General features: G+C 51.3%; 1 protein-coding gene across 1 annotated transcript in view; it reads right to left on the bottom strand.

Moving 5' to 3' along the window:
• The window catches only part of Col27a1 (collagen type XXVII alpha 1 chain), a 121,497-nt gene that overhangs the window by 59,381 nt on the left and 36,972 nt on the right, over positions 1-25,144 (bottom strand). The window contains exons 8-16 of the mRNA XM_028779904.1: positions 19,845-19,889; positions 19,196-19,249; positions 18,809-18,853; positions 16,491-16,544; positions 15,408-15,452; positions 10,169-10,222; positions 8,260-8,304; positions 1,462-1,515; positions 928-972 (exon numbers count right to left, since the gene is read on the bottom strand). Of these exons, the coding sequence (XP_028635737.1) occupies positions 928-972; positions 1,462-1,515; positions 8,260-8,304; positions 10,169-10,222; positions 15,408-15,452; positions 16,491-16,544; positions 18,809-18,853; positions 19,196-19,249; positions 19,845-19,889 (441 nt within the window). The remainder of the gene's footprint in view (positions 1-927; positions 973-1,461; positions 1,516-8,259; positions 8,305-10,168; positions 10,223-15,407; positions 15,453-16,490; positions 16,545-18,808; positions 18,854-19,195; positions 19,250-19,844; positions 19,890-25,144) is intronic.

Genomic DNA, 25,144 nt, shown 5'->3' with positions numbered 1-25,144 from the left:
GTTCTGACCATCAAGTACAGACTTTGATTTGATCAATATCTTCCTTTCTCTGGGTCTCAGTTTTCAACAGAGCCTTGTCCACTCTGACCTTATGACTTTCATTCTGTTCAGAGGTGGAACTCTCTGGGGACCCACATGCCTCCAGAGGACACAAAAGACCAGCTATCTGACGCAGCTGCAGGAGCCCGGGTGAGGAAGCTCTGAGCAGGGAGGCCATTCCTTGTGGATTCTCAGGGTGCTGCCCCTAAACATGCCTCACTCTTTGGCATTTCAGATTCACAGAGAAACCGATGGGAAAGAAAGAGATGCTGGTACAAGGCAGAGCACTCCTACATTCCCCAGGTAGCCATAGGTCATTCTGATGCTGTGTGATCCAGGCTAGGTAATACCTGTCTCTGGGCCTTGGGACTCATCTTCCCCTTCCAACAAGGTTTGGCACAGGGCTGAGACAATGGAAGTTCAGTGGCTGGACTGTTCAGCACAGGCCTAGGAGTGGCCTTCCCAGGGCCAGTGGGGAGACTGTCTTAGGTTCCCATAGTACTTCAGTCTGGGTGCTGGACTCTCTAGGGCTGGACTCTCAAACCCACACAGGGATACCTGTGTGGGCTAGTCCTCTGAGATCTCCATCCTCCATGCCCTAAGGCTGTGACCCCTATATGCCTGCTGTCATGCTCTGCATTTGAGATTCAGAGGTCAGCTTGGCTTCCCGTAGACCCTTAGCCCTCCTGTCCTTTCTGCCTCAACCATCAGGCCTTCACTGCTGTCCACTTGAGCCACACACACCAAGAAACCAGAAGAAGACAGAATAATAGGTGCAAAAGACTGAGGAGGGAAGACACAGTGGGACTCAGAGGAGCCAAGCAGTGAGGGATCCCTCGGGAGTGGCACTCGGACGGCCCACGGGCAGTAAGGGAGAGTTCCGATCACCTTATCACCTTTCAGTCCGGGCTCCCCCACGCCGCCCATCAGTCCCTGCAAGACAAATCAAGACCACAGAAGTCAGAAGCTGACATGCTTCAAGACCCCAAGCTGGGTGCCCACCCTGGGTCTCTGTGTTCTTGTGAGCAAAGGGAGCAGTAATAGCCACCTCACAGGGCAAAGAGAAGCTGCAGTGACCCTCATTCCTGAACCAATCCCAGAGCAGGAGAGGCTGATGGCAAGGGCGTGTGCTGTCCTTGGCAGGTCTCCCACTGTGGAAACCATGCTCACCCCTTGCCATGAGGGTTTCTGCATCCCTGGGCCTGAGTCCTACATCCCAAAACCACAATGGCCTCCCAATCAGCTTGTGGACTTGGTGTCCAATAAAGATGTCTGGCCTAAATGACACACAGATGCTGGCTAGGTCTCCAGCCAAAGAACTGAGCTCCCAGCCGGCCTCTCCCATCTTCCCTCCCAGTGACTTCTGTCTGGGGTTCCCAGTTGGGGTAGGGGCTGAACTTAGAAAGACCACATTTAACTTACCTTCATGCCTTTCGGTCCTGGGTAGCCAACTGGACCCAATGCTCCCATGTCACCCTGGGAATGGACACAGAGGAAGACATCATGAGAGGTGGTCCTGGGGGCAGATCTGGGAGGGAGGATCCCCAAGATCCAGGGAGCTGGACTGAAGATACAGTTCACACCCTAGGGCTGATCTTGGAATTAGAAGTATTCTGCACTGATTGCTTCCTCTGGAGTCAGAGCCAGCTACAATCCTTGAGCCTGGCCAGGCCTCACAGTCCCATCCCTCCCAGAACTTCTCATTAGATATTAAGACTTCTGTCCACAACATAAAGGACTCACTCTTCACTTCTTTGGACATTGGTCCCCTCTGCAAAATGGGGACAAGGATTTTCTGCTCTGGGGCTGATAGAAGAGTTGATAGCAGGTTGATTCTTTGGGATAAAGGATGAGAAACACTTCCTGCTCCACAGGGATGCTGACTAGCTCCTTACAGCACTGACATGAAGCAATCCGGGTGCTCTCTATTGTTTATGGTACCCAAGACGTTGAGAGAGGCTCTTGGACTATAGGTTGGGGAATCCAGCTTTGGGTCAGGAATAACAGGATTCTTGGGCCTGTAAGGACAAGTGACCCCAAAGGTTTCTTCCACAGGGGCTCCAGATGGCTGTTTGAACATTTCATAGGCCAGACAACTTGTCCCTCTGATGCTTACTAGCATAGGACAAGGAGAGTAACAACACTTTGCATCCTAGCACTTTTTCAAGTAGTAGTTGAGTTAGCAGGATGTGGTAATGTCTGGGAGCAGTGTGCATTGTCACACTTAAAAGAGATCGCTGTCATTGAACAGACAGAGGTCAGTCAAGGGCCACTAAAAACCCCATAGCACATAAGACAGGGTAATGCAGCCTCGGACCCAAAGGTGCAGCCTCGGACCCAAAGGTGCGAAGGTCAGGTGAAGTGGGTGAATTTCCTCTTTCAAAGCTTAGTTCTTTCTTTCAAATGTCACTGTGCTCTTTGCCTCAGAGCCACTCCCCAAGCAGGACCATAACATGGAGTTGTTCCAGGAAAAGAGCTGTTCTCCTCAGCTAGCTCATCTTCCTTCACTCACCTAAGGGCCTGCTCTGTGGCCTCAATCAATGAACTTGATCTCTCTTGGCATCGGATCCCTACTGCCCTGATTCAGGCTCTTTGGGCACCTTGGCAAAGGCTCTGAGGTTGGGACAAAAGGGTCAGCCGTGGATAACCAGGTTATAGAATTTGACCTCAAGCTCCTGGTGGAGCTTCTCACACCCTGAAGTGACATGAGAAGCCCAATAGAGGAGACTGCCAATGGAGAGCTGCAGGAAGGCTGCCAGCCTGGAGATGGGCAGTGGTGAGGAGCTCTCAGACTAGATAAGCCCATCCCTCCTCCCACAACACAGAGACTATCCCTGGCTGCCTGTGTAACCATGGTAACTACACACACACCCCCTTCAGGACTTCAGTCCCCACTTGTCTGGGTTCATCCCTTCCTGCTGAGCCTCTGCATTCACTGAAAATCTTGCTTCCAGTGCCCATCAAGGGCTGCTCCATCAGGAAAAAAGAGTCCTCCGCTCTCCTCCACTGAGTTGCTTCTCGCAACTCTGGTAGATCACTCTTTCTGTCATGGGTCACACACCAAAGAAGAGATCAAGAGTCAAAGAGGCTGGCGCTACAGCACATCCAATTCTGAAAGGAGGAGGGATATGACCACAGACCCCTTGGTCTGGTGGCCAGAGCAGACTCTGTAAGAGGCGGCCCCTTCCTGGGCCGGGAACTCAAGTTGGCTTTTCTTGCTGCAGACTAACCTAAAGGCAGCTATCACACAGGCTGGATGGTGGCATATGGAGCATCCAAAGACTCTGTGGGTGTTAGGGAAGGAGCCTGGCATAGATACCTATCACTCCAAGGTGGGGAATAAGTTGTGGCAAAAGACCTACATGCAGAAGACTGCAGCTGTGGAGACTCGGGGGAGGGAGCAGCTGCTGCAAAAAGTCTTAGAAATAGAGTCCACCGAGAGAGGCAAAGGGATGCTGCAAGCCACTGTCCCCAGAGGACATCTCAGAGCCTGATTGCTGACTGCTCCCATGAGAATAAGGAAGACCCATATGTTGGAGCCACTCTTAAGCTCCCAGACACTGCTTCCCACCATTCCCTTCCTCTCAAGGTCCCACCACGATCACAACCAACACAGCTGTAGGTAATTAAAGCCCCCCTGCTGTGTGTCCAATTCCAGGGGCAGCTGTCAGGCTTTCTCAATCCAGCCAGACTCTGGCTACACTGGGCCCAGGGCAAGCAGTTCACCACTGCCCACCCATGCAACCAGGACAGTTGTCAGAGCTGTCCCGCTTTACTTGGGGAAACCAAGGCTAAGAGAGGAGCCAGAAATCCTGCTCTGGAAGTACTCAGTGGGGTGGAGGCAGGATCAGACCTCAGGAATGTCTGTCTGTCCCAGTGTGAATCCATGCCTACAGACAGCAAGAACCCGAGAGCATCACACAGGCATCCAGATCAGGGTTTGCAGGGAACCTTGGAGGAAACCTATGGGGGTTTCCAAGGCAGGACACTCTTTCTTTCCCAGAAATCTCTGTTTCCACCTTGCATCTCTTGTTCAGCTGTAACATCTGGCCTGTGATGTCCTCATCCCTTGGCTCACCTGTGCCTTAGTCTGGTGTGCTGGGCTGACCACTGACACTGCTAGACCTTTGTTCCTGTAACTGCACCCCTACCATGACCCCAGAACTCTGCTATAAGGTCTGGAATCAATGCCTTCTGTTCATAGCTGTCCCTGTGTAAACCACTAAGGTTATGTGTGCTCACAGGCCACTACCTGTCTCACCACGGGACTGAGGCCAGGCCCACTGGTTGAAGGACCTTCCCTCCATGACTCCAGCATCCAGTATGATGGGTAGAGTCACAAAGAGTATGACTTTGAAGTCCCCGATGAATGACCTATGAAGATCCTCAATCTTCCTTTAAATCCCACCAAGGAGCTGGCCTTAAAGAAACTCGAGCTTCTTGTGGCCCCCGTTTAGGGACAGGAGAGTAATCTAGGGGCTCTGATCTTACACAAGAGCAGTGCAGCAATAGCAATAGAGAATGGGTTAAGAGCTTCTGTGGTGTGTACAGGCTGAGCCATGGCTTACGGGCTCTGTGACCTCAGGTAGGTGTGTTGCTCACTCTGAGCCTGTGTTCTTAACTACAAGATGGCAATGAGCTCCCTCTCCAGGGCTGGTATGCTCATTCAAGTCTGATCAGGGTCAGAAATACAATACCTGGTTAACACCAGTTGACCAGGTTCCTAACCAGAGGATAGCCCCTGATCCATCAGTGACAGCAGTATCTAAGACTGGATCACAAGACCTTTTGTTCTCATTCAGTGCAGAAGCCAGAGTCCCTATGTCTCTCTGAACAGAAGAGCCAAAAGAGATTTTTGTGGAGCAGATTCTGAAGTGAGCAGTCTCCCTGCATGCCAGCCGTGAGCTCTGATGACACCGAGAGGGAGCTTCTAGTCCTCTCGCTTGGAGCTGGCAGGAAGCCACTGGTGACAAGTGAGAACTGGGGACATAGGACAGGGCGAGCCAGGGCACGGCATGTCTTCCAGAGCTCCATCCCAGCAAACATCCCACAAGCATACAAGTAGACAGGTGCTTAGTGAGAGGTAGCCTAGTCTCCTGTCATCTCTCCTGGCTGGGCACCTTGGAAACTGGGACAGAGGCAGATGGCAGGCTGCAAGACAGTGGCTTCAGCTGACCCCACAGAAGGTTTGTATATATTGGTTTCTATAACAAAATGACCATCAAAACACAGACAACCCTCCCCCCCCAATCATCTGAGCATCCATACACTCTACAAAACCACAGGTGACTCAGTCCTGCTTCCTCCTGGATACCTCAGAACAAGGTCCCTTTCCTTTCCACTCTCCAGAAAGTTCCTGGCTCAGAATTTTACACTCAGAGTTCCAGGACCAGAGAGGGCACTCAATCTGGGCCTGGTGGGCTCAGGTCCAGCCCAGTGACCCCCACCTAAAGGTGCCTGGGTGAGAGATATTTCATTCTGGCAGAGAAGAGAATCTGAAAATAAGGCAAGAGAGACTGACAGTGGCCATAGGGGACACAGGCAAGGGAGGCTGGAGGAAAGAGAGGCTCTTTGGAAACCATTTAGGCACAAGACTGTGAACTGCAGGCACACTCAGAGGTTGGCCCAGAAGAAGGCAGGAAAAGGGCCCCAGAATGGAAGCTGGGGGTTATGGCCTCCAATCAAGCCCCTACCCTCTCCTGCTTTGTGTGTAATCTTGACCTGGGGTCTGTTTTCCTACCTTCCAAAGAGACACTATGAGCAGCAGCATCAGGTCAGAACAGAAAGAGAGGGCCTAGTTGCACTTGAATGTCAGGTAAATAGAATGATACTCGAGCACAAAGGTGTCCTAAATATCACATCTGGCATCCAAAGCCACCCTAAGAGAACAGCATTTTGTCTGGATATTCCTGAGGCTGGAAGGAACCTGCCAAATACCAAGAGGAACAGAGACAGAGGCAGTATAGTCTGGGGGAGGACCAGGGACAGAGGCAGTATAGTCTGGATCCATAGAATCTGTTCATTCATCCAAACAGAACTCATTCTCCTCTGGGTTGGGTCCCAACCTAGAGGATGCTGGGACAATGCCAGATGGGAACACATGCCAAAGATGACTATTGGGATGTGTGAATATCCCCTCAGAAAAGTTTGGGACCAATATTGCTCACACTGAAGGAGTCTGAAGAGAGAAGGCAATAGACATTTGATCCCAGTCACAGCCTCTCCCAGGGACAGTCAGGGTAACCTGGGCTCAAGACAGGAAAGCTCTGGAAAATGTGGGCTCTGTTTAGATGGACGGGGAAGACGGGAGTTTCTAACACCCAAGGTGTTCACAATGGAGCTTAATGAACAAACACTTGAGGGATCCCTTCAGAGCTTTTGGCAATATGTGCCATGAGACTCCGAGAACATGCTGGAAGTCTTAGTATCTATTTCTTCTAAAGCTCTAAAGAAGAAATAGATACTAAGACTTCCAGCATGTTCTCGGAGTCTCATGGCACATATTGCCAAAGTAAGTAGTCAGCAAATTTCTGTTGAATGAACACAAGAATGAGTGTCTGAGTTAATACTTTCCCATCCCTAGCCAAGACAGACATCACTGTCAACTGTAGCATCGTCAGCCAAGGAAGATATTACTAGCTAACTATAGCATGCCCAGCCAAGGCAGACATCACTAGTCAACTGCAACACCCTCTCCTACTAAGTTCCTGCGCAATGCTACCAGACGTCTAACAGAAAGATAAAAATAGCTATTATTATGATTAATACTTCTTGAAGCCTTTCGATGTTCTAAATACTGCTTAAGTGGTAAGCTACTTGCATCATCACATCAACCTCCCAAAGCAAGTACTAGGATGATGCCCGTTATATAGGTGAAGAAACGGAAGGAGAGGAGGGCAAGAAAGGTATCCAGGACTGAGATGATATGAATGGGTGAAGGAGGACTTGAACCCAGGAGGTGGGGTTCCAGGACCTAGACTGGACTATGTGCATCTGTTGTCCCAGAACAATTGAAGACAATAATCCTATGTGACAGAGGGTTCCTGAGTTCATAGAGGTGAAGCTGGAATTGAGGATCAGGGACAAGAGGTTGACCTGACCCACGTCCTCTAACCAGGCTCTGTTCCCACCTGCCTGAGCAGAAGAGATAATCTGGGGGACCCTAGGCCCTCTTCCAAGGATAGACTACTATAGGGAATGGGGTCCATCATACTCCTCTTAACCCTATCTTCATCCTCCATCTGAAGAGAATTTCTCAGCACAGTTGCTGGAAGAGCAAAGCCAGCCCTCCTGTCTGGGGAGCCATCTTACACCCGCTACCTCCACACCACAAGTTTCACAGTGCCAGAGAAGAGGAGCACATTCTAGGGGAGGGGGTGCCTCTAGGGTCATCTCCAGGCTTTGGCCTCTTACTGGCCCTCAGGGCTGAGTCCAATGCCAAGAATAGCTCTGGAGGTCCAGCAACTAGTCCTTACACTGAGTGACAGAGCCACCTGCCTAGGCTTTTCCAGCCCAGAACAATCCGAGGCTCTGTCCTCTCCAGTTCCCCAGCCTCTTGGGCCTGGGCATCTCAGCAGGTAACAGTCATGCTAATCACAGTACGGTCCACTGACTCAGCATTTGTAGCGTGCTGGAGCAGGCCACGCTGTGCCCACACCCACTTTCATCCTCACAACCAGTAATCCAAGAGGACTCCTCCCCCCCACCTCCATTTCATAGATGACGAAACTAAAGCATAGAGAATCTAAGTGACATGGCCCAGGTCACATGACCAGGATGTGACAGAGGCAGTACTTGAACTTGGTACTCCTGCTCCAGAGTCAGTGCTTTAAGGAAAAGGGAGAAGAAGGCCTAGAGTCTCTGCTCTGCTGCTATCCGCAGTCTCCCTCTGGGCCTGAGCCCTTTACTGGTTGAATAGCTTGCTATCACATTGATCTACCTGCCTGCAAATCAAGGGACAGGCAACAAGCCTAGAATGGTTGGCAGCCCTGTGCTCCAAGACTCGAGGAAACAGGCTCCAAGAAGGTAGGAAAGTTACCTGCAGCCACAGCATGGCTTTGGCTTTACTCCTCTATTCCTCCTCTGCCTCTTCCCCCTCCTCATCCTTCTGGGGCTTATGGAAGAGGCCCTTTTGACTTCCTTGCAAGGCCCCTTGCCTGCTCCTCACACCCTGGCTACCCCACCTCTGCCCAAATTGGACCTAGGCACGTGTGTACTTACAATGAGCCCGAGTACTCCTGGTGGCCCTGGCAGCCCAATTTCTCCCTGGAAACATAGAAATCAAGGTGGTTACTGCCCTGTCTCCCTCCACACCATACCCCATGCCAGTACTGGGTGGGACCATTGGAAACAGACTTCCCCTCTTCCTGAGTATAGTCCCTTAAGTGTTCTTACATGCTTCCAGTAGGGTGTGTAGAACACTTTCCTCTACTATTGGTCCCAACTGTAACGTCCAAGCCTAGCCCCTCCCAGACTCTAGGCACGGTGGGCACACACAGGTGGAACTGGACCCAGGTCATAAGCAGGTGAAGGTGTTTTTCTTTCTAGGTGTGATTTCAGAGGTGACTGGTCTGCTCAAAGTCAGAGGCAAGCAATGAAGACATCATGTGGAGGCCCTGTTGCCACTCAGGCCCTCCAGGTCCCCTATTCCTGGGACTTCCAAGGTGTGGGGGAGCTCTTGCCTGGTTCTAGAGGATGAGGCAAAGTGGGACTGACCCTCCAACTCCAGTCCCCCCAAAGCTTTATAAATGGACCATCTAATGCCCACACCAGGGGTGGGGGAAACATGGGGCAAGAGTCTGGTTCAAGCTCAAACTGGAAAGTCACGAATAAAACTGTGGTTCTGGTAACTGATTAATGGTGAGGCGTGCCAACCTCCCCTCAGGGCTGTTCTTTTTGATACAACTGCGGGGCTACCAGAAGGGAAATGACTTGCCAAGGTCCCTCAGCAATTCCATGGCAGAGCTGACATCAAAACCAGAGAATCATTCTATTCCTCCAGACCCTAAGGAGAAAGATGTCTCTCTCGACCCAAGAAAACTCTCAGAAGGGCCATATGCTTTGCTTTGGACATTAACCTATTAAGAGCTGAGTCTGTGGGAAGGCCCTAGCTCCCCTGCAAACCCGTGAGTGCATCTTGCTCCACCTGGAGACTCCACCCTTCTTTCTTCATTCCAGTTCTTCCCCATGGGCTGTTCCTACTCTGCCGAGCTTCTCTGTTCCCCACAGCTCTCCCTAGCCAAGCGCAATGGACTAAGGAGATAGCAGCGAGACCAGGATGCTTGGCACCTTAGGGCTGCGTAGCATTGATGACAATTGTCCACTGTACACCTGCAATGGCTAAGACCTCCCATCCTCTAAAGTGTGCATTCTGACCTGCACTTCAAAAGGGAAACTGGGGTGCAGAGGAGCAAACTGGTTTTCCAAGGCTCACAAACTCCATGTTCCTGGTTCTGAGGCCACAGCTTTGTCCCCAGAGTATCTGGTTAGGTCAGGCTCAGGAGTATTTATGGAGTTGAAATGGACCAACAGATATTAGGGTGATGGAAGGCCAGTGGGCACATTTAAGCCTGGATGCTCTGGTAAGGAGCCTCAGGGAAAGACAAGGACCAAAGCAGGTGTTCCTGAGAACACTGGCCATGACCTGCACCCCAGGCTGAGATCTCCCACACGGGGTCTGGAGCTAAGACAGTAAGGGAAAGGCAAATGGACACTGTAGGGGAGGCCAATTCATCTCCTTGCAGGCAAGCCAGGCCTCTGCATGTTTACAAACTATAAACCTGAAGACCTGTAAGCTTGGCTCTGCATTCAACAAAGCTTGTGGCAACTGCCTGTACCAAGGCAAACCACCTATAAACGGTTCTGATGCCTCCTATGGGTGGCAGCTGTGGTCTCTCTATCAGACAGAAGCCCCAGAGACTGGGGACAGCCTGCAGCTCAGCAGGTGGGGACTCTCCAGGAGGTCACAGAGTACCCACAAAAGAAAGGGGTTCAGAGAAGTATTTCCATTTTTTTTCCAAGGGCACTCATCTAGTAGATCATAGGGCAGGGGACAGCCCAGTTCTGTCAGACCCCCAAACTCAGGCTCTTGCATTCTGCTGTGTTCTGACAAGCACTGGGGGCTACTTACAGGGTTCCCATCGAGTCCAGGGGGGCCTCTTTCACCAAAGTCTCCAGGGAAGCCCTGAGGGAATGAGAGGGAAGAAATCCAGAGGTTAATGCCCCAGGCTGCAATTTGGCTCTGAGCCACACCCCCCGCAGGGTACGAGGACAATATCTGAGCAGGCTCACTCCGCGATCTGGGGTTCTGAAGTCCTCCCTGATACCTACAAACACTGGCATGCCATGAAACTAAGTGACAGGCTACAGCCGATCTGAGAGATGGGACAGGCACCACCTCCAGGTCTGGGACTGCACTGGGACTCCTAGTGTAGTGGAAATGAAACAGACCAAGACAGGAAGTGAGGTCCAGACCTAGCCCACTGCACATTGTTGAAGTTTGTAGTGCACCTTTCTCAGAGCCTATTGGCTTCAGTTTCCCCATGGGTCAAAGGAGCATCTGTGGCTGTGCCTTGCACCCCAGACGCTATACTGTGGAATTATCATTCCTATGTTACAAACTGAGGCTGTGATGGGGAAAGTGGCAAGGTCACTCAAAGTCACACTGCTATGAAGGAACAGCACTGTGGCCACAGATAGGCCACCAGCCTGGGCAGCTCTGGCCCTTCAGCCCTTCTGTGACCTGACTAAGAAGCTCCACAGTCCTCAGGGAGCCAGGCAGCTGGAAAAACATCAGCTGTGGGGAGGCCTGGGGGATGGGAGTGGAGAATCCATTCTTACTTCAAAGGAAAGGGAGGGATTTAGCTAGAGCCTGTAAACCCCTTCCCCCTCTTCCAGTTCCAACTGTGGCTTTCTCAAGATGAATGACAAGCATAGCTCATATTTGTCTGACAGAAAGAGTGAATGCAAAGGCGGCCAGACTGTGATAGCTGCCTGGGAGGAGCCTTGGGCCTCAGGTTGCTAGTACTTTCTGGATATCCAGAGGATATCCGGCAAGAACAAGAAAGAAGGAAGGAAAGAAAGAAGGAAAGGAAGGAAAGAGGGAAAGAAGGAAGGAAGGAAGGAAGGAAGGAAGGAAGGAAGGAAGGAAGGAAGGAAGCCCTAGGAAACAGTCACATAGTCTGTACCACTGAGCAGACTCTGACTCTGTGTTTCAGGGTATGTATGCATGTGAGCATTCAGGTCCTCTTCATGAACCGGCACAGCACAGTGTGACGGTCACTTCCCAGGAAGTACGGGCTCATGCAGACCGCAGAAAATGTAGACATTTGATGGGTCTGGGACCAGGTTGTTGTTTTGCATGCAGGGCTGCACATGTGTCTGACATTCCCCCTGGGAAAGGTGACTCATCCTATTTAATTGATTGGGAACATTGAGACTCAGGCAGGAAGTCACTTGACCAAGGCCATAAAACCAGTCTAGCTCAGGTGAGCTGGGGTTCTGCTTCTGCCCAGTCCCACTGCTGAGTTTCAAATGGGGCCAGCCTGGCCTGAGGAGTGAGAGTGCCCACCTGACACACGGGGTGACTGGGTGCTGCCATGTACGGTCCTAGCTTGTGGAGTGCATCAACCCACAGGAGTTTCCAGTGTCCTAGGCATCTCAGCTAGCTGACACTAGCCTTTTTCCAAATCAGACCCTCTGTCATGACATTGACTGGTGCCACCTCTTGAGACAGGAACCATCTGTCAAATGGGCTGTGATCTGGGATATCTTTTGAAGGCATGGACTTTCTCTTAATGATGGTTATGGAGGCTGGGACAGGGTAGGAAGGCTGTTGCTCATGGAATGAGAACAAAATGAGGCAGAGCCCTGGCTTGATCCCTATGGTCCCAGTAGCAAGGCCTGGAGATTGCTGGCTCTATTCTCTAGGTTCAGGGTCTAGAGGAGACCAGGGCCACCCTGTCTTCTCCAGGTAGCTATGTGATGGGTAGACTTTCACTGTGCTGATTGAGGACTGATCGCAAAATACATGCTAGCCTGACCTGACCTGTAGACAAGACTGGGGAGGAAGAGGATGTATTGGTGTATTCTAGGCACAAGGCCTGCAGTTTCTAGGTAGCAGCTTACAGGGCAGCTCCAATCTGGCCCACCACTCCCTTCAGACTCAGATGCCAGGCCAACAGTCCTGAGCCATTCTGGCTCTACTACCCAGAAGGTTCTAAGAACCTGAGTTATGTTTGCTTTATTTCAAAGACTATTAAGACCAGGGAGAGTCTCAAGACATAGCCTCCTGAAGGTTAAGTTCAAATCTCAGTGAGGGCCTGATGCAGTTCACAGTAGACTGGGCTAGCCTATTAATGACAGTAGACACAGCCATGACAGTAACAACCAACCACAGTGGATTCATGAAAGGGACTCTGTGCCAACCCTATTTTAGATATCAAGAGATCCAGAGATGTTAAGAAACCCATCCAAAGTCACAGCTACGGGATAGCATGGTTGGGATTTGAATCCAGGCAGTCTGACCCTGGAGCTGTTCTCCTGATATTTATGTGGTGACATCAAGCATAAACAGAAGAACTAGAAGTTCAGCATCTCAAAGGGCCATCGTGGCTCCAGACTAATGCGTACTAAATCGGGGTCTGCCTGGACATAGACAATGGCCTTGGGGACCAGCTCTCTTCCGCCATCTCCAGCTTTGCTTCTGATGGGCAGCCTCTAGGAGTCTAGGCCTTTTATTTTAAGAGACCGTTTGGAAATGCTGGAGCTTTAAAGATGCTGGAACAATTAGAGGTAGTCTGAGATGGAGGAAGCCCATAGCTTAGGTGAATAGCAGTTTGCTGCACCAATAGGAAACTGAGATTCAAAGCCTCTACCACTCCACTCCCTTGCAGACAGCCACATCCAGAAGCTACCCAGGGCCTCCATCCAGTGCCTACTGGCTGCACCTGATGTATGCGTGATGACTGCACATTAGCCTATGGCAGCAGGCACTTCCTTCTTCCGTTGCCCCAACTCCTGACTGCAGCAGCCTGGCCCATGGCCCAAGGAATGAACTTGGCTCACTGCTGGCCAGCTACGTGGCTCCTCCGCTTCCCCAGGTCGGGCCCCTCTGGGGTTGAACGCCTCGCCTTATACTGTAAGCAGAACCAGGCCCAGCAGAAGAAAATAGACTAGGGCGAGGCTCCGCCCTCACTCTAGATGGTAACAGTTCACAGGGCCAGAGGTGTGGACAGCAACATGCCAAGGCCCGGACATCTAAAGGCGTTTCAGCCAAGCCCCTGCCTCCAGAATCTGCTCCTCTGCTACAGAGGGTGGATGCAGGACCAGGGCAGCCTGAGTATTCAACAGATGACTCACTGAGCTTCCAGACTCTGTCTCCTAGCCTGCAAACCAGCCACCCCTTTGTGTCCTAGGCAAGACTACACTAAGCACCATTAACAGCCTGGCGCCCAGCACTTTGAGATGCTGAACTTCTTCTAGTCAGGAGTGGTACCCACCACAGGGCTATTCAGCAGCCTCTAGGAGGAGCCACCGAACTTAAAGAGGTGTAATAGCTAAATATTTAATTTCTGGAAGTTCCTCCACAGGTCTAGCTTGCATGCTTTCTACTGTACTTGAAATATGTGATAGGGAAGGCCCCCAAGGTTCGCAGATTCCTTGTTTTATGATGCAGATCATGTCCTACTCTGTCCTGTTTATGAAACTAGAAAATCACCCCAGTTATGCTATCAAGGGAGAAAGAGATGGAGACAGGCAGGCAGAAGTCTCACAGAGACTCACAGGCCACCAACACCTGAGGCTCATATCTAAATGAAAAACCAGACCCTCCCTCCCCCTCATCTGTTCTGGCCTCAGTTTTCCCATGTGGGAATATATACTCTTTCCTTCCCTATCTGATGACTGGGAAAAGCTCAGAGCAGGAATTCCTGTCCTGAACCAGATACCTGTGTGTCCTCAGGCAGTCTTTCAGCATCTCTAAGTCATGTAGTGAGAGACAGAGCCAAGCCTGGGTCAACTGATCTAGTGTCAGGACTGCCTTCCTGACTCTATGCAGGCCCAGTCACAGCAGCGAGGTCCAGGCCATAAGCTGCACAGTAGGGATAGAAACCCCCAGTGCACTGATGACAGATCCAGAGAGAAGGGGGGAGGGAGAGGGGGACAGAGGGAGAGAGGAACAGAGAGACAGAGGGAGAGAGAGACAGAGAGACAGAGGGAGAGAGCGCGCTGGACAAGAAGACTCACCATAGCCTCTTTCTAGAATCAATGAGAGATCCCAGCTAGACTGTGGCCCAGCCATCTGTTGTGCATAACCCTGAACCAGCCAGGCCAGAAGTCCTGCCAGCCCTAGCCAACTGCCAATATTGTATATTTTGACCTTCTTCCAAAATTACACACTCCCTCTTCTAGCATGAGAGGTGAGGCAAGGGTGAGAGCTGTAGATTCTGCTGGAGGAGAAAGGAGTTGATGGGGAGAAGAGAGAGCCTGTGGGAAATACCCTGTGTTATCAAGGGTCTTAGGTTTAGATCCTGACTTTGCTACCAAGTTGCTGTGTGACCCTGGTCAAGTGGCTTGCATTCTCTAGTCAATGGTAGGTTTGATTATATGACCAGGATCCTCAGGCTGGACAGCAACCTGCAGGGTGGCAGCAGAGAGCTAATCCACCAACTGGTTCAGGCCCTGAAGAAAGTTGTCTTGGTGACAGTCACAAGGCCTCACCCGGAGGTCTATCTCTTCGAGCCTCAGTTTCCCTTTCTGGAATCAATGGCTTTCCTAACAGAGTCTAGGAAACGTACTTTTATGATATTGGTACCATTTGGTAGTCCCAAGAATCAGTCCTGGGTCTCTCTTTATGCCCTATAGATGGCTGAAGAAGAGGAACTAATCCCTTATGCCAACAGAGAGGCCTATAGAGAGCCAGTGGATTTGGGTGGAGGTCAATTCTGAACCGTTTCTGGGGCTACTCTTGTGGCCTACCACACTCCCTGGTCATCTAACCTTATGTATACATAAATGAAGACAGAATGGGAGACCTAACATATGGGGATCATGTGCTATCTAGGTGAGGACTTAGGTCCCCTCGTGCCTGCTGGCCACTGACACAGACATCTGGACAGAAACCCCAGACATAAAGCTTTACCCGCCAGCTGCTGAAGCACATAGGGATAGAGGAGCCACCTGGAGCAGCAAGAACCCCAGGGAGCATCTCTGGCCAATGCTGGCTCCTGGTTACCCTGCCCCACACCCAGAGCTGAGAAACAGAGCTGAGAGGCAGACAGTGCCAGGTCTCAGGGACCACCAGTGCAGTCCTGCCAGCAGGAGGTGGGGCTACCCGTAGAGTCTGTGTAATAGACACGGAAAATCTTTACCGGCCTACCCATCTCGCCCCTCTTGCCAGGAACGCCAGGGAGACCCTGTAGGGGAAAGAGGAGAAGGATCATCATTAAGCTTCAAGGGGCACCCATCACACTCAGAATAAAGTCCCAGGTAGTCTGGAATTCTTGCCCAGAACATGGTGCCAGCTGCATGTTCATTGCATGGATGTGGATTCAGGGCCTCATAAACACCTACTGTTGAGTGCTAAAGAAAGCCGCCAGCACTCCTAGCATTCAGCAGGTGCTCACTAAGTGTACCTTCTTCTGCTTCCTTATAATGCTCTGTGTTTAGCTTAATGATGGGGTTACAACTGAACTTCCAAGTACAGGCTCGGGGGAGGAAGGAGCATGTATTAAAGTCGCCAGCCCTGAAGGCCTGTGGGCAGCTCTTCCCTGACTTGGACACTTGGGCTAGAGGGCAGAGTATCTTGGGAAATCCTGAAGTCAGTCTATACACACCCCCAGGGCCCAGGACAGAGTCAGGCATCCCTGGTGACCCCTGTCCCTGCTGCCACCAAAGTCAGCTACCATGCTCCTGCCTGGGATCCCTGGCCTGGCATCTGACACCTGGCTCTGTCCCCACCCTTCTACGAGACAAGCCTCACAACACTTTATAAAGCAGCCAGGCGCCGGTGCCAGTGATGAGTGGACGCCTGTGCCAAAGGGAGGAGACACTACTTAGGGCTCTGTGGGTGGCCTCTGTCACAGCTACTCAGCCCTGTCACTGTGGCAGGAAAGCAGCCATAAACAGTGGAAATCTATAAGCATAGCTATGGTCAATAAAACTTTATTTACAAAACAGCAAACTGGCCATCCCTGCAGAACACACAAATGTCTGCCACTGGTGAGAGGCTCCTCTGTCGAATCCCTTCTCCAGCCTCACTGCCCTAAGTACCTAGAACACCAAGTTTGCGACCCCTCTGCCATGTCCACGACCACCAGTGCTATAACAGTGAAGTATACGCATGCTGTTTCCTGGGCTTCGCCCTGTCTAGGTGCTCCCTGCATGGATATTGCCAGCAGGCAATCTGCTACAGCAGATACAGAGGGTGAGGGTACACAGACAAATGTACTTACCCGCTCTCCATCCGACCCTGGCAGGCCAAAGAGCCCCGGAAGCCCAATGTAACCCTAGAAAAGAGCAGGTGGAGATCAGAGAGGTTAAGCATGGGGTGCAGTTAGCCCAGCCTCCCTGCTGCCATCCCACGGCCCGGTCCTCTGTGGTGGTGGCTCCAGGGGTCCTCGATGACATAGACCTTGAGGCAAGTGTATATGCCCGTGGACTGCATGGTGCTGCGTCCACGATGTAGTCCAAAGGCACATACGCTCACACCAGGGAGGGCAGCACAGGACGGCAGAGGCCCGGCACCCAGCTTGCGACCTGTGGAAGGAAGCTAGTACCCAGGTTAGATGCTGCAGGGCTGTAAGATCTGCCTGCCTTGTGGATGGTCCTTATAGTAATTCCTCCTAGAGCTCAAAGTTCCTGAACCTGGGGGCTTGCATCCACCCCTGGTTGCCAAATACTGCTAGTCAGCATGGCCACCCCAGAAAGCTGACACTGTGCCAGGCACATGGTTGTTCCTGAGTTAACCCTGGCAAGAACCTCAGAGACTAGAGGTAGTAACAATTTGTATTCAGGTGATTTATGTTCAGTTCAAAGGTTACCTGGGCCCAGTGGACTTAAGAAACAAGGCAGGACACCATTTTATGTTTGTGGCCCAGAGTGAATGTACCTGATTTCCAGCTCCCAAGTCTGAGTTCCTCCTGAGCCCCTAACCAGGCATACCCTGCCTACCTCATGGTGTTAGGACCGTGACATGCATAGACCATCTCGTGTGCTCTCTTTTCTAGTACCAAACACGCAGGTCAGAGCAGGCTCATCTCCCCAGCATCCCTCAGCATCCTGGTAAACAGGGTTTCTCTCTTGACCTCCCTGTCCTCTGATAACTTCTCAAGGATCAGGATCCAGCACAGAGCTTGTACCATTAGAAGCTGTGTAGCAGTTTAATGATAACTACAGCAAAAGCAACTTCTTGCCAAGCTCAAGCTGCCTGCCGGGTCCGACTTGATGCTTCGCACACACTAAGCCCACAGACGAGTCCTAACTTTGACATTGTGAAAAAGTTGTCATCTGTAAAGTTCATACTTGAGAACCTCACACTCCAGCTACAAAAGGGGGAGGGGTAAACTGCAAAAAAAAAACCTTACAGAATGTTCTGAGTTTATTATTTCTTGTTGAGTTGGGCTGTATCCTATCTTAGGACAAATGCAGCCCACAGGCTACAGACTGGACACGATTACATCACAACGCTCCTGGTAGGCATCATTAAAATTCTATACGGCTGAGAACATCTAGGCCCAGAGAGGTCAGGTAATCTCCCCATGGCCACACAGCTGTAGTATAGCAGAACTGGCCCCTGAATTCAAGTTCCGTGGTTCTTAGGCCCACACTCCGAACCAGTGTGTCATGAACACACAGTTGAGGGAGACTGGTACTAGCTTTCCTTCCTCAAATACCTCACAACCACCATCTTAACCACTATTCCCTTCCTCTTCTGTATAGAGCTCACGGCTTGTGTTCACAGATGAGTGTCCTTGAAGAAGCCCAGTGACCATCTGGGATCACTGACAGAGTCAGTCACAGGGGTCTCTAAGTCAGACATGGAGACTCCAAGGCTGGTGTGGGTAGTGCTCCTTCACACACAAGAGACAGAACAGGAAGGTGGTTGCCTTGGGCTCTGGGTACTTTCCCTAGCATTTAGATATTCCCTCTGAGGCCACTAGTCATGGGACCCCCAGGAGAGAGACGCAGAATCCCAGGACAAGAGTTGCTCTAACTCTGCGTGCTATGTAATGTCCAAGGGACCTTGCCTTCTTGTGTTGTGTGATCCTCACAACTGCTAGACTGCTACAGAGATTAAGGTCAATAACGGGTCCATATCAGCCCTCCGACCTACTGTGCCGTAAATATCTTTGGCTCAGAAGAAGGCATGTGACTGAAGACCTGCCCCAACTGACAGCCATGTGATCCACTTGCTGAGCATTTCTTGAGAGACAGCAGGCCCCACTTCAGGACCTTCAGGACCCCTGAGTAGTGTTTCAACAGCATCTTGGCATGCATCATGAACAGAGCTACTACCCATGCCCACCGAAACCCATGTCCACTGTCTTTCTACCTCCATGTCCCTATTCAACATACCGAGAACCTTCTCTGCCTCCCTTCTGGGAGACCCTATGTGGAGTGCCTCCTAGGCAGTTCTAGGCAGATGGGGTTCAGAGGTCGCCAATCCCTAGCTCCAGTCCCCCTAACAGCCTTCATCTCCCATCAACCCATAGAGAATCCAGTGATGTCTACTCACGCTCCACCTGTGTGGGACCAGCCAAAAAGCACTTACCCTGCTGCCTTTGGGGCCAGGGTCTCCTACAGGTCCAGGGAACCCCTGAAACAGAAATATGGGGGGAGCAAGGACATATGGAGATGACCTTCCTGCTGCCAATGTCCCAGGGCCAGTCTTGTCTTGGGCTTCAGCTGTCCTTAGAAGCATCCATAGTATGAGTTGAACCAGAGTGGCTCAGGGGGAGACTGGAGAGGAGTCTTGGGGGTCCCTCTCTAAGCTCCAGTTCTTCTTCTATACAACCTCCTAGCCTGCAGCATCCTGGCCAGCCCTTTCCTTAGGGCTTATCCCCAGAGGCAGTTTATTGGCCCCAACCCATAACCTCCCTCTCCTTGGGGCACTGTGGGGCCACCACCATGGCCACAGCTTCCAGAGCATATACTGCACCTGCCTGCCAGGGTAACCTTTGGCCCCTGGACTGCCCTCAGGTCCTGGCTGCCCCTGTGAAGGAACAAGAGAAATGTTAGGAAAGGTGAGGCCCTTCCTAGCTCAGTCAGGGTCCCGGGGATGGGAAGGGCACCTACAATGAACAAGGAGAGGCGCAAAAACGTGAGGCAAAACAGGAAGAAAACAAGCAGCGAGCCCCAAGCCCACTTCCCTAGAAACTAGTCAGACCAGCTCTGGGGACAAATCTTTCTGCTCCAGGCTCCAAATAAGAAAGCACAGATGAAGGTTGGCTGGCTGTTCCCTGGCAGGGCTGCTGTTTGAGTTGGGCCAGGAGGCCAGAATTCCTGCAAACCCCAAGGCGAATGGAAGGGATAATATCGCCTAACATTGCCGGGGACAGGCCAGCTATTCATGGCTCTAACTAGAGTCCAGGGGCTTCTGCCAGCCCTGGGCTGGGCTCAGCAGTACAGACACTGGCTCTTCTAGGACAGTGTGGCTGACTGGGTAAGGGTGGGGGTGATGGGCAGGGGAAGTCCTAAGGCCTTGTTCTGGGGTTCCAGGGAATCTCAGTCCAGTGAGGAGGTTGGTGCCAAGCAGGGACTGGAAGAAGGAATATCAGGCAGTACAGGGAAATGCAGACAGGCCTCACCTGTTCTCCAGGGTGCCCTGCTGCTCCAGGATGGCCCTTGTGTCCCTGTGGGGTGAAGAATTGTCATCAAGAAATAGCTTTATGGTAGAGATATGGCACACACCACCTGCATGGATGCAGGTTGTATGGAGTTCACTGAATCCTCTGGAGTCATCTTCTGTTAGAGCAGAGAATGGGTGAGAGACTCTAACCCAGTGGTCCACATCCCAGCCCTGCCTTGGAAATCCAGAGAGATGGTGGTGGTCAGAAACAGGAGTAAAGGGTCTGTCACATGAAGAACAGGGACAAGGTCAAAGTGGAACACACACGATGGCTGCTGGACCCACTCCAGGTCATCTACTGTGGTCATGCTACCCAGAGACATGGCCTCCTTTCTTGCTGGCCCTGCTCCTAGTCCAAAGAAAAGAAGGCTGCCCAGATGCTCAGAGGCAGCCTTGACTCTTCATCCTCATCCAGTGACACCACACTCCCGCCTGGCAGGCTCCTCACACCAGGGCTCTGCTTAGGAGAGATACTGTCCCTGACTTACTGTGCACAGTTGGGTGTGTGATCAACCTTCTGTGGGCCTCTGATGGGGAATGTGAAACTCTAAGACCCCTTCGGTTCTGCTACCTTCTAACTTTAAGTTCTAGGACCTCTGAGAGTCTATGACACAGGATAGAGGCTACCACTCAGCACAGGCTCTGGACAGCTGGCCGTATGGAAATCCTGGTAGACATAACTACCCATTCCACTTCATTTCTTTATGTTTTGTTTCTCTTTTCTTTCCCCCTTCCTTTTTTCCTTCCTTTCTCCCTGCCTTTCTTCACTCCTCCCTTCTTCCTTCCCTCTCTCCCTCCTTTCCTTCTTTTCTTTCTTTTTCTCTCCCTCCCTCACTCCTCCCTTCCATGGTCTGATCTATAATCCCACCTCCCAAACACACTTGCTCTACAGACGCATAAACACAGCCTCACACAGGTGTACGTCAGCACCCCGGACCCTGAGGATGCACAGGAAGTTGCAGTCTTCACTATAAACAGAAGAGTCTGTCAGAGGGAAGGGGCTTGGGAAGTTCGCCAGCATTTCTTCTGAATCGTCTCATGCCAAGAGAGACTACCACTCACGAAACACATCTCACTTTGGATCAAGACCTAGCCCTAGGAAAAATCCTCCACTGGGCCACAAATAGGCAAGGTGGGCCCCGAACTATAGCCAGCAGCTGGACAGAAGGCCCTAAGCTCTTACTACAGATTGGTCTGGATTCCAGGACTGTTTACCTTGGGGCTGGCTATGTGACCAGAGACAATGACTCTACCTCTCTGAACTTTGATTTCCTTAGAAATTATAAAATAGGCTCTAAGAGCCAATGCCTTGGTGCCATGATCTGTGTGGGAAGCACCAAACATGATGTCTAGCACTGAATTGAGCAACCTTAGAAACACCAACTACAGTTATTACTGTGGCCTTCATTTCTTCATTCATTCACTCATTCAACAAACAGTGATGAAAGTGTGCCTAGGCCAGCAGGATTTTCCTCATGGGAAAAAAGAGTCAGGCAACATCCTATGCCTTGGGAGTTTACATCCTAGAAAGGAACTAGAAAGAAATGAAGTAGAAAAGGCAACCGTGGGTGGTGGGAGGCAGGAGGTGGGGTGCAATGAGCAGCAGGAGCCTGTTTTTTAAGGTGAATATCTTCTGGGGATCAGTTGCTCAACAACTCGAATGTGCTGAACACCGTCACCCCTGCACTGGAGAATGGTTTGAAATGGCAATTTGATGCTATGGCTTGTTGCCGTGAGCAAATAAAGTCAGGGTATAGAGGATGGCTGCCTGGGAAGGGGTGGTGACTCCAGGAACAGCCAAGGGGTAGCTGATGGGAGGAGGTGGACACAGGCCTGGATATGGCATCTCTGAAGGTGGAGCAGAGAGTGCAAACACCCCAAGGCAGAAATGCTCTCAGTGAGCTCAGAGAAGCACAGAGGGCCTGTGGAACTGGAGAAGAACAGAAAAGGGGTGTGGGCAGAGAAGCAGCTGGAGGGCAGAGGTGGTGACTTGAGGCTGTGTCGGGAAGCTCTAGGGACAAGGGGACGAGGCATGACAGGAAATGAGGAGGAACAAGCTGAGCCCCTTTCCTCCCGTGGAAGCATCAAGGTGAGCCATGCGCTCCTGGCTGTGAGACTGAGCCTGGGCCATCACCTCTATGAACTCTGCCGAGCTCTGCTCGCCTGCAGGATCACTGTAAACAGCCCAGAGATTCAGGACAAGAACAACAATGGGGGCAGTGAGAGGCAGGAGCCTCTAGCACGCCCACACTCTACTGAAAACCAATCCACAAGCATCGTTCTCTCCCAAAGACAAGGGATGTGTTCAGCTAGATCCCAGATGAGGTTTAAGCAAACCTATGCTCAGGAAAGAGCTGGAAGGAAGTGAATCACAGAATCCCCTGTGCCTAACCCCGTGCCTTAGGCATGGATGCTCACCAACGCCTTGGATCACTTCTAGGAGGTAGGAACCACTTGGTACACTTACAAGGAGGAAACAGAGGCTCAAAGAGTTAAGGACCATCCTGAAGCCACACAGCTTTCTTGGAAGAGCATGTGAATTATGGCTCAAATCTTTCAGATATTAACCGTCAATTACTGTGGTTGAGACCAGCCCAGAAGAACGACAGGAAAGGTCCCCTTAAAGATACATCTCCTGGAGACAGAGCCATTGGGTCATAGCAACATCCTAGGGCAAAGGTCAGTAGAAGAATAAGGAAGTACCCACACTGGATGGAACTGAAGTTACCTCTTGCTTCACTGGACTGACAAAGAAACTGAGGTCCCAGGAGAAGACAAGCTGTCAGGAAGCTGAGGCCAAGGTTAGACTGTTCACTAGACTCTAGATCCATGGGATAGGCTGAGCTGTCTCAGTCAGTGAACTTCAGAGGGCCTTGAATGTGACTGTGAGCGTGTGCTTCTAAAGCTGATGGGAACAGTACAGCGGAACACAGTCAAGGTGGGAGGTGGGGTGTGGAGGGGGCTCCCTGGAAGCCCCTTCAGTGGTGTTTACCAAACAGTTTGAAATCACAGGGCTGGGGACATGAGACTCTAAACCATTATCTTCTCTTGGCCCTGACAATTACAGGGGCCAACCCATCCCACAAGGTGGCCCCAAGGCAGTGATTTCCTGTGTGGGGGTGAAGGGTGCCAGGTGGGCCGAGGGAGGCGGGGAGCCACAGAAGAGCTGAGGCCATGGTTGCCTGGCAGGCGGGCCTCCGCAGGCCCCGTGTTTATAATACAGCACGCTCTCTATTTTGGTTTGGGAGCCAGATTAATCACTGCTTACAGTGCACAAGGAGGAACCAGACATCACCTCACCCTGCCACAGACAGTGGGGTGCTATTTGGACTTCAGGCAAGGAGGGAGGGGATCCTGTCACTGCCTGGGGGTCTGGAGAGCAAGCAGTGTGTGTCCACATAGGTTGTTTCCTGCAGGCTTCATTTCAGTAGGAAAGTGAACCTCACTCCCCAATCTTGCTCGGTACCCAAAGGCCCTGGCAATTAACGGGGGGGGGGGCAGCCCACAGAACTCATCTGAGGCCCCAGCCGCCCACACCCCACCAGCACAGAGGAGCAAATAGGAAGAAACTGAATGAGACCAAGCCTCTCTGGGCCTCAGTTTCCCAAACTGATTTCTCAACATGTCTTATGGGCTCTGAAGTTAGAGGATTCTGAAATCAGTGGATTATCTAGAAATGTCAGATAGCTTGCAGGACATCCAAACCCACTTGGTGATAAGTTGAAGGAAGGAAGGAAGGGCAGGAAGGTTGAACTTTCATGTAGCTCTCATTCATTCATGTAGTCTTCACTCATTCATTCAACAAACATCTGCTGAGCCTCAGCCATGACCAAAGCCCAGGGAACAGGCAGTGGTAGACATAACATTGAACAAAAGCAATGTGGTCACTACCTTTTAGAAGACGGTAGAGACACTAAGGGCATATGGACAAGAATGTTGGTAAAGAATTGAGTACCTGAGATCATAAAGCTCAGCCGTGGGAGGCTGCACAGTATCCTGAGCAAGGCATTGGGGCAGAGGGGCAGTGGGTCAGTGGGTCAGTTGGGCATTGGGTCAGTGGGGCAGAGGAGCAAGGTGGGGGCAGAAATGGGCTAAAACAGGAGAGAGGCAAGTGGGAATGGGCCACAAGAGCCCAGCATGGAGTTAATGGAGTTAGGTGTTACACTTGAAAGAACATCTGGTTCTCAGAAAGGCAGGGACCATCATCCCTGTCCTCCATCTTTATCCCATCTTTCCAAGGGCAGTGGCCAGCTGGGCAGGACAGAAGGACTAGTGATCCTGGGGAAGTGATGTTGAAAAAGAAATGAGTTTCATTGTACCAACTTCCTTCCATTAGTCATGTCTGCCTGGCACAGTGTGCTAAGACTCAGAGGCCTATTATCAGCTCTTGGCAAGACAGATCAATCGGTGATGTAGGCCAGAGGTACTTGAGAGAGGGAGGGGGTGGGGTCAGGCAGCTGTAGGTGCCCAGTGTGTGCTGAGCCTTATGCAAGGAAAACTACGATGATCATGCAGGATTCTGACCTCAGAGCGCTGCTCCAGTTGGAGAAATGTGCTGAGGGTGTCAGTGAGTCACTCAAGAACTAGAAAGTGGGGAATCCCAAGGAGGCTCTGAAGATGAGCCACAGAGTCTGAGAAATGGGAGACTCAGGGAAGAGGCTCTTTGGGAAGAGAAGCAAATAGTATTAATGATGGATGTGGAGAAGTCAGGCCAGGGGCACAGCAGAGAGCGACACAGGGAGTCAGGAGGCAAGAGACACTGGGGATGAAGTAAGGGACCAAGCCATGCCCACTCAGCCTTTGCTGCAGAGCTGCACCCTGGGCGCTGGGACTGCCCGGTGCTTGAAGGACTGAACAGTACACCCAGCTCCCACATGTGAGCAGCTACAAGTCTTCCACATTCTTTAGATTAAGCACGGCTGTGTCTGTTATCCTAGTACTAGGGACCCTCACACAGAAGGATCACTGTAAGTTTTGAGGCCAGCCTGGACAGCAGAGTACATTTGTGAACCTTCCTCTCTTAGGGAGTTTCACATCCACAACAACCAAAGGCAGCCAGGTGAGCCTCCAGACCCCATGCAGGGTGGGAAGGGCCATCTCATGAGCTGTGCAGTAGCCAGAGAATTAATGACACCAGATGAGCAAGGATTCTTTAGCTGTTTCTCTTCCAGGACCATCATTATCATTCTTTGTTTCTTTGTTTCTTCCTTTGTTTCTTTCTTTCTTTCTTTCTTTCTTTCTTTCTTTCTTTCTTTCTTT

Source organism: Grammomys surdaster, unplaced genomic scaffold, assembly GCF_004785775.1.
Source record: "Grammomys surdaster isolate TR1022 unplaced genomic scaffold, NIH_TR_1.0 363, whole genome shotgun sequence".
NCBI lineage: Eukaryota > Metazoa > Chordata > Mammalia > Rodentia > Muridae > Grammomys > Grammomys surdaster.
The sequence above is the reverse complement of the archived record's forward strand: the minus strand, read 5'-3'. Positions and strand labels throughout refer to the sequence as shown.